General features: G+C 41.8%; 1 protein-coding gene across 1 annotated transcript in view; it reads left to right on the top strand.

Moving 5' to 3' along the window:
- Positions 1-12882, top strand: part of MICAL2 (microtubule associated monooxygenase, calponin and LIM domain containing 2) — a 142503-nt gene extending 129621 nt beyond the window's left edge. Inside the window, exons 29-33 of the mRNA XM_035118905.2 lie at positions 4762-4854; positions 6009-6102; positions 8654-8753; positions 10717-10787; positions 12189-12882. Of these exons, the coding sequence (XP_034974796.2) occupies positions 4762-4854; positions 6009-6102; positions 8654-8753; positions 10717-10753 (324 nt within the window). The 3' untranslated portion in view covers positions 10754-10787; positions 12189-12882. The remainder of the gene's footprint in view (positions 1-4761; positions 4855-6008; positions 6103-8653; positions 8754-10716; positions 10788-12188) is intronic.
- The last annotated feature ends 854 nt before the right edge of the window (positions 12883-13736 follow it).

Genomic DNA, 13736 nt, shown 5'->3' with positions numbered 1-13736 from the left:
TGATTTATTACTGAGTGTCTAGAACCAAAGGGCATTACAATGGTTCCTCTCGTCCACAGAACTGGCAAAAGAGGTCAGGTATTTGCCTGGAGCCCCACTTCAGACAATGGGGTCCCCAGTGTGAATAATCACAGCTAGCCAAAACGACAGAGCAAGGGAGAGAGAGTCTCAAAGGACAATGTAATAAATGAACAAGTGCTGGCAGCCACAGTGAAGAAATCACAGCAACAATTGTTGTTGTTCTTATTATTTCTTAATTTACAAAGCACTTAATGCCAAAATAAGAATTCCAGCCTCCGCCAATGACACTGCTGGGTTGCCAACTTCTTTGTGGTGCTGATTTTTTCAGATGTTTTTAGTGGTTCTTGTTTTTATTGGTAAGCTGCCTCATGTGCCATCAGGGGAAAAGGTGGGGCATAAATAAATATATTACTGCAGAGTTTGAAGTGACTGGCTGCATAAAAACTGACTCCTTTTGGAATGAAGCATTGTCCAGACCCATTAGATATTATTCAAAACTTTACCTGCAGAGCTTTTTTTCCAAAACAGAACAAAAAAAATCAAAGATACATCCAAATAATTCTTTACAAGATCTTGTGCTGTCCAGCACAGGCTCAGCATCTTAAAAATAACTTTACCCATTACAGTCTCCATTATAGCCTGAGGCCGTGTGCTCCTGGAGAACTTCATTTACATGCCCCAACTTCCACAGAGCCTGGGAACAAAGACCAAAAAGCAACTTCCTTTCAAGATGTGATTTGCAATTCAGTACCTTAATCATCTGAATTGTGATTAAGATGACCCAGGTGGCGCTGTGGTTAAACCACTGAGCCTAGGGCTTGCTGATCAGAAGGTCGGCGGTTCAAATCCCTGTGACGGGGTGAGCTCCCGTTGCTTGGTCCCAGCTCCTGCCAACCTAGCAAGTAGATAAATAGGAACCGCTATAGCGGGAAGGTAAATGGCGTTTCCATGTGCTGCTCTGGTTTGCCAGAAGCGGCTTTGTCATGCTGGCCACATGACCTGGAAGCTATACGCCGGCTCCCTCGGCCAATAATGCGAGATGAGCGCGCAACCCCAGAGTCGGTCACGACTGGACCTAATGGTCAGGGGTCCCTTTACCTTTACCTTTAATCATCTGATCAGAGGTTAAACACTCACGTTAGCTAGCAGAAAACAACAATAGTTAATTATCAACTCAGTTAAAGCTCAGCATTGCTTAGAATATTGCAGTGGAATTTCCCCAGTTAGCAATACACATTTAGGCATTTTCCTTTTCTGTGCCAATTAAACAATTATACTTAACATATATAACATCATCATCACCACCACCACCACCACCACCACCAGAACATAATAAAATGCACTTCTGGATCAGGCCAAAGGCCTATGTAGTCTAGGGATGTGTTTCCCACAATGGCCAGCCAAATGCCTCTGAGCCCACAAGTAGAATATGAGAGCAACAGTGCTTTCTCCAATTCTGGTTCCCTGCAAACTGGCACTCAGAGGCATGCTGCCTCAAGTGTGTGTGTGTGTGTGTGTGTGTGTGTACAGTGGTACCTCGACTTACGAATGCCTCGACTTACGAAGGTTTCGACTTCCGAAGTCGGCAAACCCAGAAGTATTTTCGCTGCGTGTGTGTTCTGCGCCTGCGCAAAGCGCAAAAACGCACTTCGCGCATGCGCAAAATGAACGCTTTGACAACCAAAGGTTTCGACTTACAAAGAGTGCCGCGGAACGGATCGCCTTCATAAGTCGAGGTACCACTGTATGTATGTATGTATGTATGTATGTATGTATGTATGTATGTATGTATATGTATGCGTATGTGTTTGTGTGTGTGTGTGGTTTACATAACATACTGTAAATAAATGTAAAATACTTACTTAAATATACAGATAAAATTAGAAGCCAATTATGCACAGTGGGTGGATTTCACTGTTCCCCTCTTTCAACGCTTTTGTCTGCGCAAACATTTCAACTTGGCAGATGGAACAATTCCCTCCTCTTCCCTTCTTGCACTGTTCTGGGGGTACTCCTGACCTCCCACTCCCACCTGAGCCAATTTTAGGAGCACACGGGGGAGGGATGAGAGAAACCCCCATTATCCAAGTGGGAAGTATTTGCGCAAGGCTTCTGCTGAAAGAGCTCTTCATTACTTGCCTGGGTAGGCTTGCCAAAACGAAGTATGGTAAGTTTTTAGTGGGCATCTAAAACAGTACAGTGAGGGTGCCTGTCTGGTGATAATATAGCCAGGAGTTCAGAGCATGGTTGCTGCCACACTAAAAAAACTAGTTTCTTATAAATGAGAAATGAACATTACATGGCACTTGCAAACGCGAATATTCTGCAGATTGTCGTGATTGAGGAGGTACGTATGAGGCTAGGCAATCCTTCAAGTAAACTGGTCCCAAGCTTAATATACTAATAGTTTCAGTAATATGGCTTTAACGTGTATATTGGTCCATGTGGCAAGGACATGTTTATTGGAGTAACAAGCAGGAGAATAAAATTAACCAAACATAGATTGGAAGAGTTAAAACCAGTAATCTTCCTTATTGCTCTAGGCTGGAAAATAATTATCGTAAGCCAGATAAAACTGCATGGTCCCCCAGCTGGTATTGATGCTCTAATCAAGTCAAAAAGTAGTATAAATCAAGTGATGTAAAGAGGATTGCTTCTGTGTGATTTCGTAGATACTGTTGCATTTTTTTTCCTTTTTTTGGATATCTTTTACTAGAAAATAAATGAAAATGATGCCAAAGTGATGAGTATGCTACACATACTGTAACTGATACTAGTACAAGAAGTATAAGAAGATGCATTTCTGCAAAGATAGGCCCTGACAGCACAGTGTTTCAACTGTGCCACTGGAGAACAGCGCCTTTGAGAACAAGTTCTTTGCTGGTGATGCTAACTGGGCTGAGTTTGGAGCCAGGAGTGTCATGTCATTCTGCACTTTTTGTTCTTGCTGATATTTGCAGTGGTGTTCTATCTATGGCAATCTTCTACCAGCTGGTTTGTCTCCCACCTTTTCCACTCCATTTCCAAGCAACTCCTACACAAATATGTGTATAATTGCTGTGTTCTACCTCCACTGTCAGTGGCATATGCTGGGAGCTGCAGGTGGGCAGTGTGCACTCATGTCCAGCTTGCAGTCTTCCCACGGGCAACAGTGGGAACAGGATGCTGAACTAGATAGGCCATTGGCCTGATCCAGCAGGCTTGCCTTATGTTTAAAAATGCCAAGAGACAATTTTGGAACCCTGAAGGGGAAAAGAAGCCAGGAGAGAGAACTTTGTTTTATATATTCTTATGGGCTTGTGGGAGGCCAGATTCCCCTAAATTCCTGAGGGCCAGATTCTCCCCATAATTCCTAGATTTAGTAAAAGTTATATTTAATCAAGCTTTGATTAATCATTGCCAAGTTTAGATATGCTAATGAGCCAAGCCAACTCACAACTAGCTGGATAGATTATTAGCAGGGGACAAAGGCCAGTCATGGCCTATGAAGGAAACCACCAGAGGGCAAGACTTCCAGGCAAAGGGGAGTAGGATGCGTGCTTCTTTGCTGGGTGCTAATGGGCAGATACAAAGGCTAGGTCAGGCATAGGCAAACTCGGCTCTCCAGATATTTTGGGACTACAACTCCCATGATCCCTGGCTAACAGGACCAGTGGTCAGAGATGATGGGAATTGTAGTCTCAAAACATCTGGAGGGCCAGGTTTGCCTATGCCTGGTCTAGGTTTATGGTTTCAGCTTTGAATGATGTAGGCTTTGGAGAGGTCCTTGGAGTCAATTAGCAGCAAGAAGGAGAAAGAGAGGCAGAACTCTATATGAGCTGGGGATAACGGGCTAGAACTAAGAGACACAGAAGATGGCTTGTTGCTGTCCTTTGAATCCAATGCTGTCCTTAAGGCGGAAGCCAGACCCTCACAGGATGTGAATGTTCTGCAATCCCTCCATCTAGATGCAGGTTGTATATAACACCATATATCATAAAGACACCACAGTCTCTGCTGTGCCTAATTCCTGAAGGACACACAAACCCTGGGTAAGTGCCTGGATCCGTGGAATCTCACAACACTCAGATATAGAGATAGTGTGCAACAATATGTAAAGGGATAGATACATGAAAAGAAACATGTTTGGCACAATCATGCCTCTGTTGGCCCTCTGTGTGGTTCGGAAAACTCTATAAAGTTATAAGCAGTCTAGTTATTAAATTGCAAATAGTCTTTGACCTTCAGTTTTTAAAGCTCTTCATGCTCTTATCTACTGTTTCACATGTTTCTACATCTCGTTGCTCTATCTACATCTCGTTCTTGGTGAGAGTCTCCATGCTGTCATCTCATAAACCCAGTAGGCCAAACTGTCATCTGAATCCTGACTGCTTTTCTCATCAGAATATATGCTTCTCTTCTTCCACAATGGACTGAATTATTAGCATTTTTGCGGATATAGCAAGTAGGTCAAGATTTGAGTGGCAACTTTGCACTCCCTAGAGTCACTTTTTAGTCACCAAGATAATTTGTCTTGGTCTTATAGATGTGCAGTTTCATCTTCATTGATGGATCATTATTGACAGAAAATGCTAATGCCTAGCTAAGATTGCAGCAAGGTCCCTATTGACGAGGACAAATGGCTCAGAATGTGCCTGGCCAACACAGTCAAAAACTACTTAACACCCACATTAAAAGAAAAGTCTATGAAAAGCTGTGGCTAAGTACAAAGTATTGATTACCTCTCTCTCCTTTTTGTAGACAAAAAGAACTCTGAGAAGAAACAGAAAGTTGGAAAAGGAAACAAAGCAACTGGTTAAACAAGAGGAACTAAAAAGGCTCCATAAAGCACAGGTCATTAGGAGTTCCTTTCAATAGAACCATTTTTTGTGAAGGTACTCACTGGTGTAGTGTATTTACTGCTCATTGCAGTCATTTTGTTTTGGCACCTGTGGCATTTTTATCAACATATGAGTACTGGCACCTCATTTTTATTTTATTTTTTACAAATAAGAAGCACTGCATAAAACTGGCAGCCAAACCAAATGCATTTTGTGGTGGCTGGTTGGTAATTTAAGACCTTGTAGGAGAAACCAAAATACCATTGCCTGAAGCTGATACACAGTCCACAGTCCTCTCTGACTCCCATTTCCCTTCGTGTGCCTGCAGACAGTCATCTATGGTCTTTGTATAACTCATGGTGGTTACAGCCACATATTCTTTTAAGTATTGGAAACTGTGATTTTCTAATATGCAGCCCCTGTCTCTCTTGAGCTGATGTGGCGGATGAGCATGTTGTATTTCCCAGACTGAGTAGAAGTTTACCAACTATCATAGCTACATATATAGTACCCCAAAAACACTTGTGCAGGGTGGAATCTGATAATGCTGCCAGTGTGGGACAATGCAGGTGTATTTATAAGATCCCAAATCCTTTCCTGCCATTCCTTTTTCTCCCTGGCATTATGTTCATATGCCAGAGCCATTCAGATAAATCCGCTTGCCTGTATTTAAAAGGAATATTTGTTAGGTGATTAAGAAAATGTAGGGCAGGCATCCCCAAACTTCAGCCCTCCAGATGTTTTGGACTACAATTCCCATCTTCCCCGACCACTGGTCCTGTTAGCTAGGGATCATGGGAGTTGTAGGCCAAAACATCTGGAGGGGCCACAGTTTGGGGATGCCTGATGTAGGGGAAATGGCAGTGATTCCTAGAGCTCAGTGACCGAGTACGTTTTGGATACAGTATGTTGTGAACTGCCCTGGTATCACCAGATGAAGAGCAGCATACAAATTTAATAAATAATGATAATAATGCTGAAGCTTCGAAACAAAGGTCCCAATATTTCCAGTTCTTGGATGGGACAGACAGTCCCTGCCTGTGACTTTCATATGCCCAATCAGAGTAGAAAACACTGACTCAGACCAACCAATATGGTAGCTTCTTATATTCCTAAGTACTCCTTTGGCAAATTTGTTGCTTGAAACGTATGTGTGAATCTGTCCAGGCTATCCAGCGACTGCTGGAAGAAGTGGAGGAGAAGCAGCGAGCTCTGGAGGTGTATGGTGTTCAGCTGGAGAGGGAACTACGAGGAGAATCAGGTAAGCAGAGGATATCTGAAGAATATGCTAGCTTTCCTGGTGATTGTACACCTGGTTTTGAAAATTTCATGGAATTTAGCTTTCTATTCAGTTTGCGACTGTTTGTACAGTTTGTATAGATCTGATGGGCAACATATGGAGCTGGGATTGAGGAAACTGTTCTTAAAACTTTTCCCTGGAAGCTATAGTCTGATGCATGTGACTGCAAACTGACCCTGATCGCGGAGTTGAATTTTCAGCCTGCAGTGAGGTTAAATGTTTAACATTCAAGAGCAGCCTGGCCACAAGAGGGAGATCCTCAGACAATTTCTTTGATTTCAGTTTACTGTGTGCTCAGCTCAGATTTTCTTTTGTGAGTTAGCCCTTCGTATAAGACTCATGCATTATCTATGATAACAAATGTATAAGAGCACAGATTTTGGTTACAGTGTTTTATTTAATCCTGGAAACAGAATCTTCATTTCTTCTTCTTCTTCTACTCCTTCTGCTTGCTTGTTGTCTCGTTGTTGTTCAGGCAGACCCTCTTTGTTCCATTGCTAACATTTGTGTTGTGCTGGTGGTTTCTCATTTGAATGAAGCCTTCAAAATAACACCTGAGGGAGCAATTGCCCCCCCCCGCCACATTCTCTACCGCCTTGCTCTCCCCACCTGAATTATCTGCATTTGCCTGAGAACCGAGGGCAACAATTACTCCTTGCACGTAATGGCAACAGAAAAACAGAGCACTGGGCCATTGGCACCTGACATAGGAGCCAACTCCTAGAGGCTGAGGTCCCTTTGGAAACTCCCCAATAAAATGTTTGACAGGGCTGAGACACCCCCCCCCCAAGTTGGTGTGCATGCACCACATCATGTGATCAGTTATGCACAGCAGGACTTACCTGCCCCCTCCCCAATATTTTATTCAAGTTGGCACCCCTGGCACCTGAAGGCTCCTGGTCCACCAAATGTCATTGCCATGTGCTTTGTGTGTGTGTTCATTGGGGCAAATGGAGCCACTATCCCACTACCCTCAGCCTGGGTCCACTTGCCTGGATTTTACAGCCAGTTGAGTCACACTGGCTGCCATCCTCATCCTCCTGTATTTCAGTATTGCCCTTGTAGTACTCAGCAGAGAAGAGGATGAACTCTGCCCTTCATTGGATCTTGCTCCCCTACTGCTGAGCTTCCTGCCTTCTGCCCTACCAGCCCCAATGGACACCAGCCATGACTGGTGTGTGTGGACAGGGGGGAAAGAAACTGCTTGCTACAAAGAGGGGCCACATGGCGAGGGATGGAGTAACTGCATGCAGATAGCATCACATTCAGATCAACATTAAATATCTCAATGTCCACTAGGGCTCAATAGTAAACAATCAATTACTTTGCTTCAGAAATATCATGCTCGCACCTACTTGGTGTGTGTGGAGAAACTGAAGCTCCCATTTCCTTTCCTGATCCGGAATAATTTAATTCCTTTTATTAAGGTTGGGCCCCCTCCTATTTATACTGATTGGTAGGCAACTACAGAGGGAGCTGTTTTGGGGCAGAGTTTGTGATTATTCCTCATCTGTAAGTCTCCCGTGCACAATTTTTTCATAGGTTCTGCAAACCACTCAGGAACCCTATTAATTTTGTGGGGTTGTTTATTTATATTTATGTTGTCAAATGGGCAGTTCCAGCTGTTACATTGCCATTCACTCACTCTTTTAAAAATAATGTGCATTATTGCTTAATGAATGACCAGCCCTTATTAGGTTAAGCTGTATTTAAGCAGGGCTGTGCTTATGGAGTTCAAGCGATTTAATAGGCATTATTACGGTAATTAGAAAATCATCACAGTTAAGCAATACTATCGAGCTGCAAAAGGTTCTGAATAACTGAATTTAGAGACAGGCCTGCAAACACTAGTCTTCCGTGACATTAATGCATCTCCCCTCTAATAATTGCGAGAGTGTGGAATGAAAGGCTCTTTTGTTGGTGGGAGTTTATTCATTAGCTACTGGACTGAATAAGAAGAGAACATGTGTCAGGGCAAAACAAAGTGCTCCAAAGGCTGATGAGCAAAATGAAGCTTTGAGGATCTCACAATTAGGGCAGCAACAATTCATGCATTAGAAGAATCAGAAGTAATCTCAGTCCTATGACTAATGGGGACTCTTACTGGAAAACAGACTAGGTTGAGGATGAGGATGATCTGTCCCTAAGCTTGTTTCATTTTTCTTTTATTTATCATTATTATGTTTGCCTTCCAAACATCTGGGCAGTGGTTTAGGTCCATGCCCACCGAGCTTCAGAAGTACTATCGTATCAACTGCTCCAAGACTGCTCCTGACATTTTGTGGTATTTCCCAGTCTGTGGGTCTACTCCCTACTGCATTAACCATTTTTTGGTTACATATTTTAGCTGATAGTTCAGCAATTTTTCATTGTAGTGTTTGGTGCTTGTGTAATCCATCTGATATTTTCTTTAATCGGTCTCTGCAGAATGTGATTTTTGGGGGACATGGCAGTGCTACCATGGGGAGGAAAACCAGATATTGCAAATTTATTTTTTTAATATCTTAAACAGATTCAAGCACACAAGATGAAACTCAGCTGTTACATGAATGGTTTGAGCTGGTATTGGAGAAGAATAAATTAATGCGCTATGAATCTGAACTGCTGATCATGTAAGTAAGAAACTCACTGTTTGCCATTAGTGGCGAAAATATCAGAGATGGGGAGAGAATATTCGCTTGTTCGAGGCAGAGGATTTTCTTCCTGATGCATGCAGATGCCCATTATTGAACTAAATTGCTGCATTATGCCTTGCATAGCATATCACCATTAAAGTACAGAGATAGAGCACTGCTCCTTCTTACATTATTGGCATTTGCAGGTGGAAGTGTTTTACAATAAATGAGCACAAAAGCTACGATTGGTTTTAAACATATATTTACTGTTAAGCTAAAGAACTGTTACCAATGGAGAATATGTTTTCCTGTGATGAATCCTTATGGGCTTTTAGGCACTTCATCTTCTGGAAATTGGTAAAAGTGCCAGATTACCACCTTGGAGGGGGGGAAAAGACTCCCATCTGCGCACACACACCATTCACAATTTGTCACAACTTGAGGATGTGCAGATGTATCATTTTGAGCATGGGGAAAACAGTTTCACTGCTCAGTAACTGTTTCTTTATATCCCACGCTTCACAGAATACTCAGGGCACGTAACAACAATATTAAAACCCAAAATAAAATAAAATTAAGTAAAAGAAAGAAACAACTAATAAAACAGCCAACAGCATTAATAGATAATTAGCAGCAAATTCAATTATAACTGTTAAAAATTAACTATATTTAACTAGTCATATATGCATGGACGTAGCCAGGATTTATGTTGGGAGGGGACAGGACACCCACCTGCCATTATCCTCTGTCTGGCTCTGTCTAGCAGAATTGGAAGAATGAAATGTGTCAACAACAGTTGTTTTAAATTACCATATATTCCGGCATATAAGACGACTGGGCGTATAAGACGACCCCCAACTTTTCCAGTTAAAATATAGAGTTTGGGATATACTCGCCGTATTAATAAAACGACCCGGCGTATAAGACGACTCCCGACTTTTGAAAAGATTTTCCTGGGTTAAAGTCTTATACGCAGGAATATACTGTACCTTATTTTGACCCCCCCCCAAGTGCTCAGAAACCTCTGTCAAAAATCTTTCTACAATTTCTACTTTTACTTAAGTTTTCTTATTTATTTACTTGATTTAAGAGGGGGCAGCTGACCCCCTGGCTATGCCCATACATACATGCCTGAGCAAAATAGGTGGCTCCTATACTAGAGCTGCAATTCTAATAAGTTTTGGTGCCATGCACGCCTCTTGGAAAAAGGGATTTGAATTCAGGGCATGCCACCACAGAGAAGGTCCTAGCTTGCGTCAGCACCCAATGTCCTCTCCCTGGTGGTGGGACAATGACACGAACCTCTCCCTTGGCAGTGGACAATACATTTGTACATATTTATTTTACATTTTTATCCCACCCTTCCTCCAGGATATATATAGGACCATCTCATTTTCTCTTCACAACAATCCCGCAATTAGGCTGAGAGGTGGAGACTGGCCCAAGGTTAATCAGTAAGCTTCTGAGCTGATTAACTACTTTCAAACACTGCACTGACCCTAGGGAAGGGCCTTAGCTCAGCACTGAGAGCAGCTGCTTTGCGTGCGAATGGTCACTGATTCAATCTTTGGCATTTCCAAGTAGGGCTGGGAATGTCTCCTGCCTAAAACCCTGGAAAGCCACTGCCGGTCAGTGCAGACAATACCGTACTGAGCTGGATAGATCAATTGGCCTGACTCAAGAGTAGGGTGATTTCCTATGCTCCCCTACATAGTGTGTGGAGCAGCCTTTTACTTTCAGTCGTAGATTGTTACCTTTCCTGCCATTGGTCTGATATTTATATTTCGGTGGTGGTAGTGATTCAGAAGAGAATGGAAAGGCACTTGACCACATGGACCTAGTTTGCCCAGCTCTTAATCTTGCTGAAAAGGGCAAATGCTTTGATACCTGCTGTTCGATAATATTAATGTTAAAGACTGATTGGTTCTCATAGCTGAGCCTCTGTTATTCTTGTGCCCAGAGCCAAAGAGCTGGAATCTGAGGACCATCAGAATTAACTGGAGAAGAGAGAAGGGGGAAATGACCTTGATGGTAAGCAAAGTACTGAAGCTAACTGCACTGCAAGAGAAAGTTGCAAGATATATTTGCCTACTGAGTCAATTGGGTTTTAGATGCACAGGTCCCTTAAGAATGTTTGTGCATGTTAGACAGACATGCCATGTACAATCCCTATGATAGACAGAGTTATTTGATTCATTTCTAACTATTGAAGTTCAGGAAGGGGATTTCTTTTTCTAAATTCCCCTAAATTTAGAAAGCAGTTTGAAAGTTGTATTCGGGTCCTGCTGAAAAATAAACAAACCACAAGAGTGCAACTACTGGACTGTATTTTTTAAAATAATAATAATAAGCGGATGGATTTAAGAGTATCTGATGGAGCAGAGAAGGACAAGGGAACAGCAGAAAGGAGGGGCTCTTCTGCCACCAAATAATTACAATAGAGGTTTGGAGGATACAGTCACCTCTGGTTTACAGGCACAATCTTATATGAATGCTGCAGAGTCAAACTCTAAGGCTGCGCACACCGCATACATTTAAAACACATCCACACACAACCTAAGAACTCTCATAGAGGAGATGATGATGATGATGAATTTTATTACAGTGGTACCTCAGGTTACAAACACTTTGGGTTACAGACTCCACTAACCCAGAAGTAGTACCTCAGGTTAAGAACTTTTCGTCAGGATGAGAACACAGGATCTGTGCACTGGAGGAAAGGGAATAATAAACAGGCCCTATTTGGTCATTCTCACATTACATTATGTGCAAGGTTGGGGGGGATTTGAATGCTAATTTGCATATACAATATGAAGCTGGAGTAATAAATGAATATAAGATTCATTCTCTTTAGTTCAAATTTTATTTATTCTTAACAGACTGACATATGTTCTTGCCAGCTTCAAAGAACTGTAAAAGTAGCGGAACACATTCCACCACCCCATACAAAGAAAATTTCTTTTGAGACCAAAGCAACTTCTAAAGCAGTTTGTGATATATCATTGGAGACTCTGAATAGAAAAGATTAACATAAACAAACAAACAAACAAACACATCTCCTTACCAAGGCAGGCCTTGAGTATGTTGAATGCTGCTACAGTGGTACCTCTGTTTTGGAGTGCCGTTTGCACCCCAAAAAGTCTGCAACCCGAGCTGTGCTTTTGCGCATGCGTGAAAGCGCAATAGAGCGCTTCTGTGCATGCACGAAGCGCGCATAATACTTCTGTGCATGCAGCGAAACCCAGAAGTAAACACTTCCAGGTCCGCCGCGTTCGTAACTTGGAAAAAGCAACCTGCAGCGGATGCAACATGAGGTATGACTGTATTTGAATCCCAGCAGGGCCACCTCTATCATTTAGCAAAATGAGGCAATTGCCTCAGGTGATTTTTCTTTATTTACCTACTGATTTATTACATATTCTTCACCCTAAGGTTCCAGGACAGAATGCTGGGAGTGGCCAAATTCATCGCCCACCTTGCCAGCCCATGCAACCATCCAGCTGCAGCCACACCCCACCTGACAGAAGTGGATTTGGGAGAGTTGTGACCAGTGGTGGAAAACGATGAAAAGCAGCACTTGGGGAGTTTTAGACAGGGAATACAAGTTCTGAATGTTGTATACACTGGCAAATCTTTTCCTTCCCAGTATAGTGACCACCAGCACTGCAAGATCAAGTTTAAAGTGTTATTGAAGAGGAAAGCCCTGCATGCTATGACCGCCATGAGAAGAACGTTCTCCCTACATGTTCTAAACATAGCTCTTCATTCACATCAACATATGCAAAATGAGTAAATGAGTTCTATGCCTGTCTTATCTGACATGCATCCATTGTGGAAACTGATGCTCAAAGGGTTTATTGTTTTTCACTTCCTGGAATTTAAATTCTGAGTGTTCTTGAAAGTCACAGTATTGATTTAGCTGAAAGCAAAACCAAAATACTGTATCATTTTCCATTCACCTGTCTGTATTTGTGATTGTTCCTTCTGCATGCTTTACTTCACAATACGTCACAAAGATGTTACAATTTTTAAAACAAGCATCACCCGCAGAGCAACACATTAACCTCAAACACCATTTCTTGTAGTGGAAGAAGATATTCTTTAAATTACAGATTATATGTGTACATTGTAAGCAGCAGAAAAAGTGTTAGTGCATTTTTTAAAGCAATATAATTCACAAGATGTGTGTACGGAATAAAAGGGACTGTGTCTACTAAATAAGAGTTAATACTGCACAGTGGTAAATATTTGCAATTTGTGCTGCTGAGTTATCAAAGGGATCATCCCAAAGAAAATGTAGAGGGATCAAGTGAAACTTCTACAGCTTGTAACCAAAGATGGTGATGGAATACACTGGCAGTAATATATACAGAATTGCAGTGAATTTTACACAGTGCTTTCACACCATGAATTGTACCACTTTGTGATCTTTAGTTTTGTGTAAAAGTAAAAAAAAGATGCCTCGCATTACGTTTATCGCTTTATTTGAATACTGTTTGTCATAGCTGATTTTTAAAACTTGTAGGAAAATTCAGTATGGGCCTCAACACAAAAATGTGTCCAGAAGTCAGGGATTATTTCTGTTTTTTTTTTTTAATTCTAACTGGAAAGACTAAACTATGACTTAGCTATGTAAGTGGTGCTTAAATGCTATTTCTGTTGGCTGGACAATAGCCTACACACAGCGTGCACATAAAAGTGTGAAGAGAGTGAAACTCTAGAACCTGATTGAAAGACTAAGAGTAAAGTGGATTCTGTTACAATGCATAACTTAATTTTATAAAATGTAGCTTATTTAAGGCCCTGCCATTAAACACTCTCCCTTCGGTGCAAAAGGGCAAGAATTAACATTTATTTTACTTTAGAACAAACTGTGGTTTCCCATTACATATGAACTCGGGGAACTGTGGTTTGTCATAACCAAATATAGTTAACAAACCAGGGTATCAAACCATGGTTTGAGCCAGATTTATTTTTCAC

The sequence above is a fragment of the Zootoca vivipara genome, chromosome 1 (genome assembly GCF_963506605.1).
Source record: "Zootoca vivipara chromosome 1, rZooViv1.1, whole genome shotgun sequence".
In the NCBI taxonomy this organism is placed as follows: domain Eukaryota; kingdom Metazoa; phylum Chordata; class Lepidosauria; order Squamata; family Lacertidae; genus Zootoca; species Zootoca vivipara.
The sequence above is the reverse complement of the archived record's forward strand: the minus strand, read 5'-3'. Positions and strand labels throughout refer to the sequence as shown.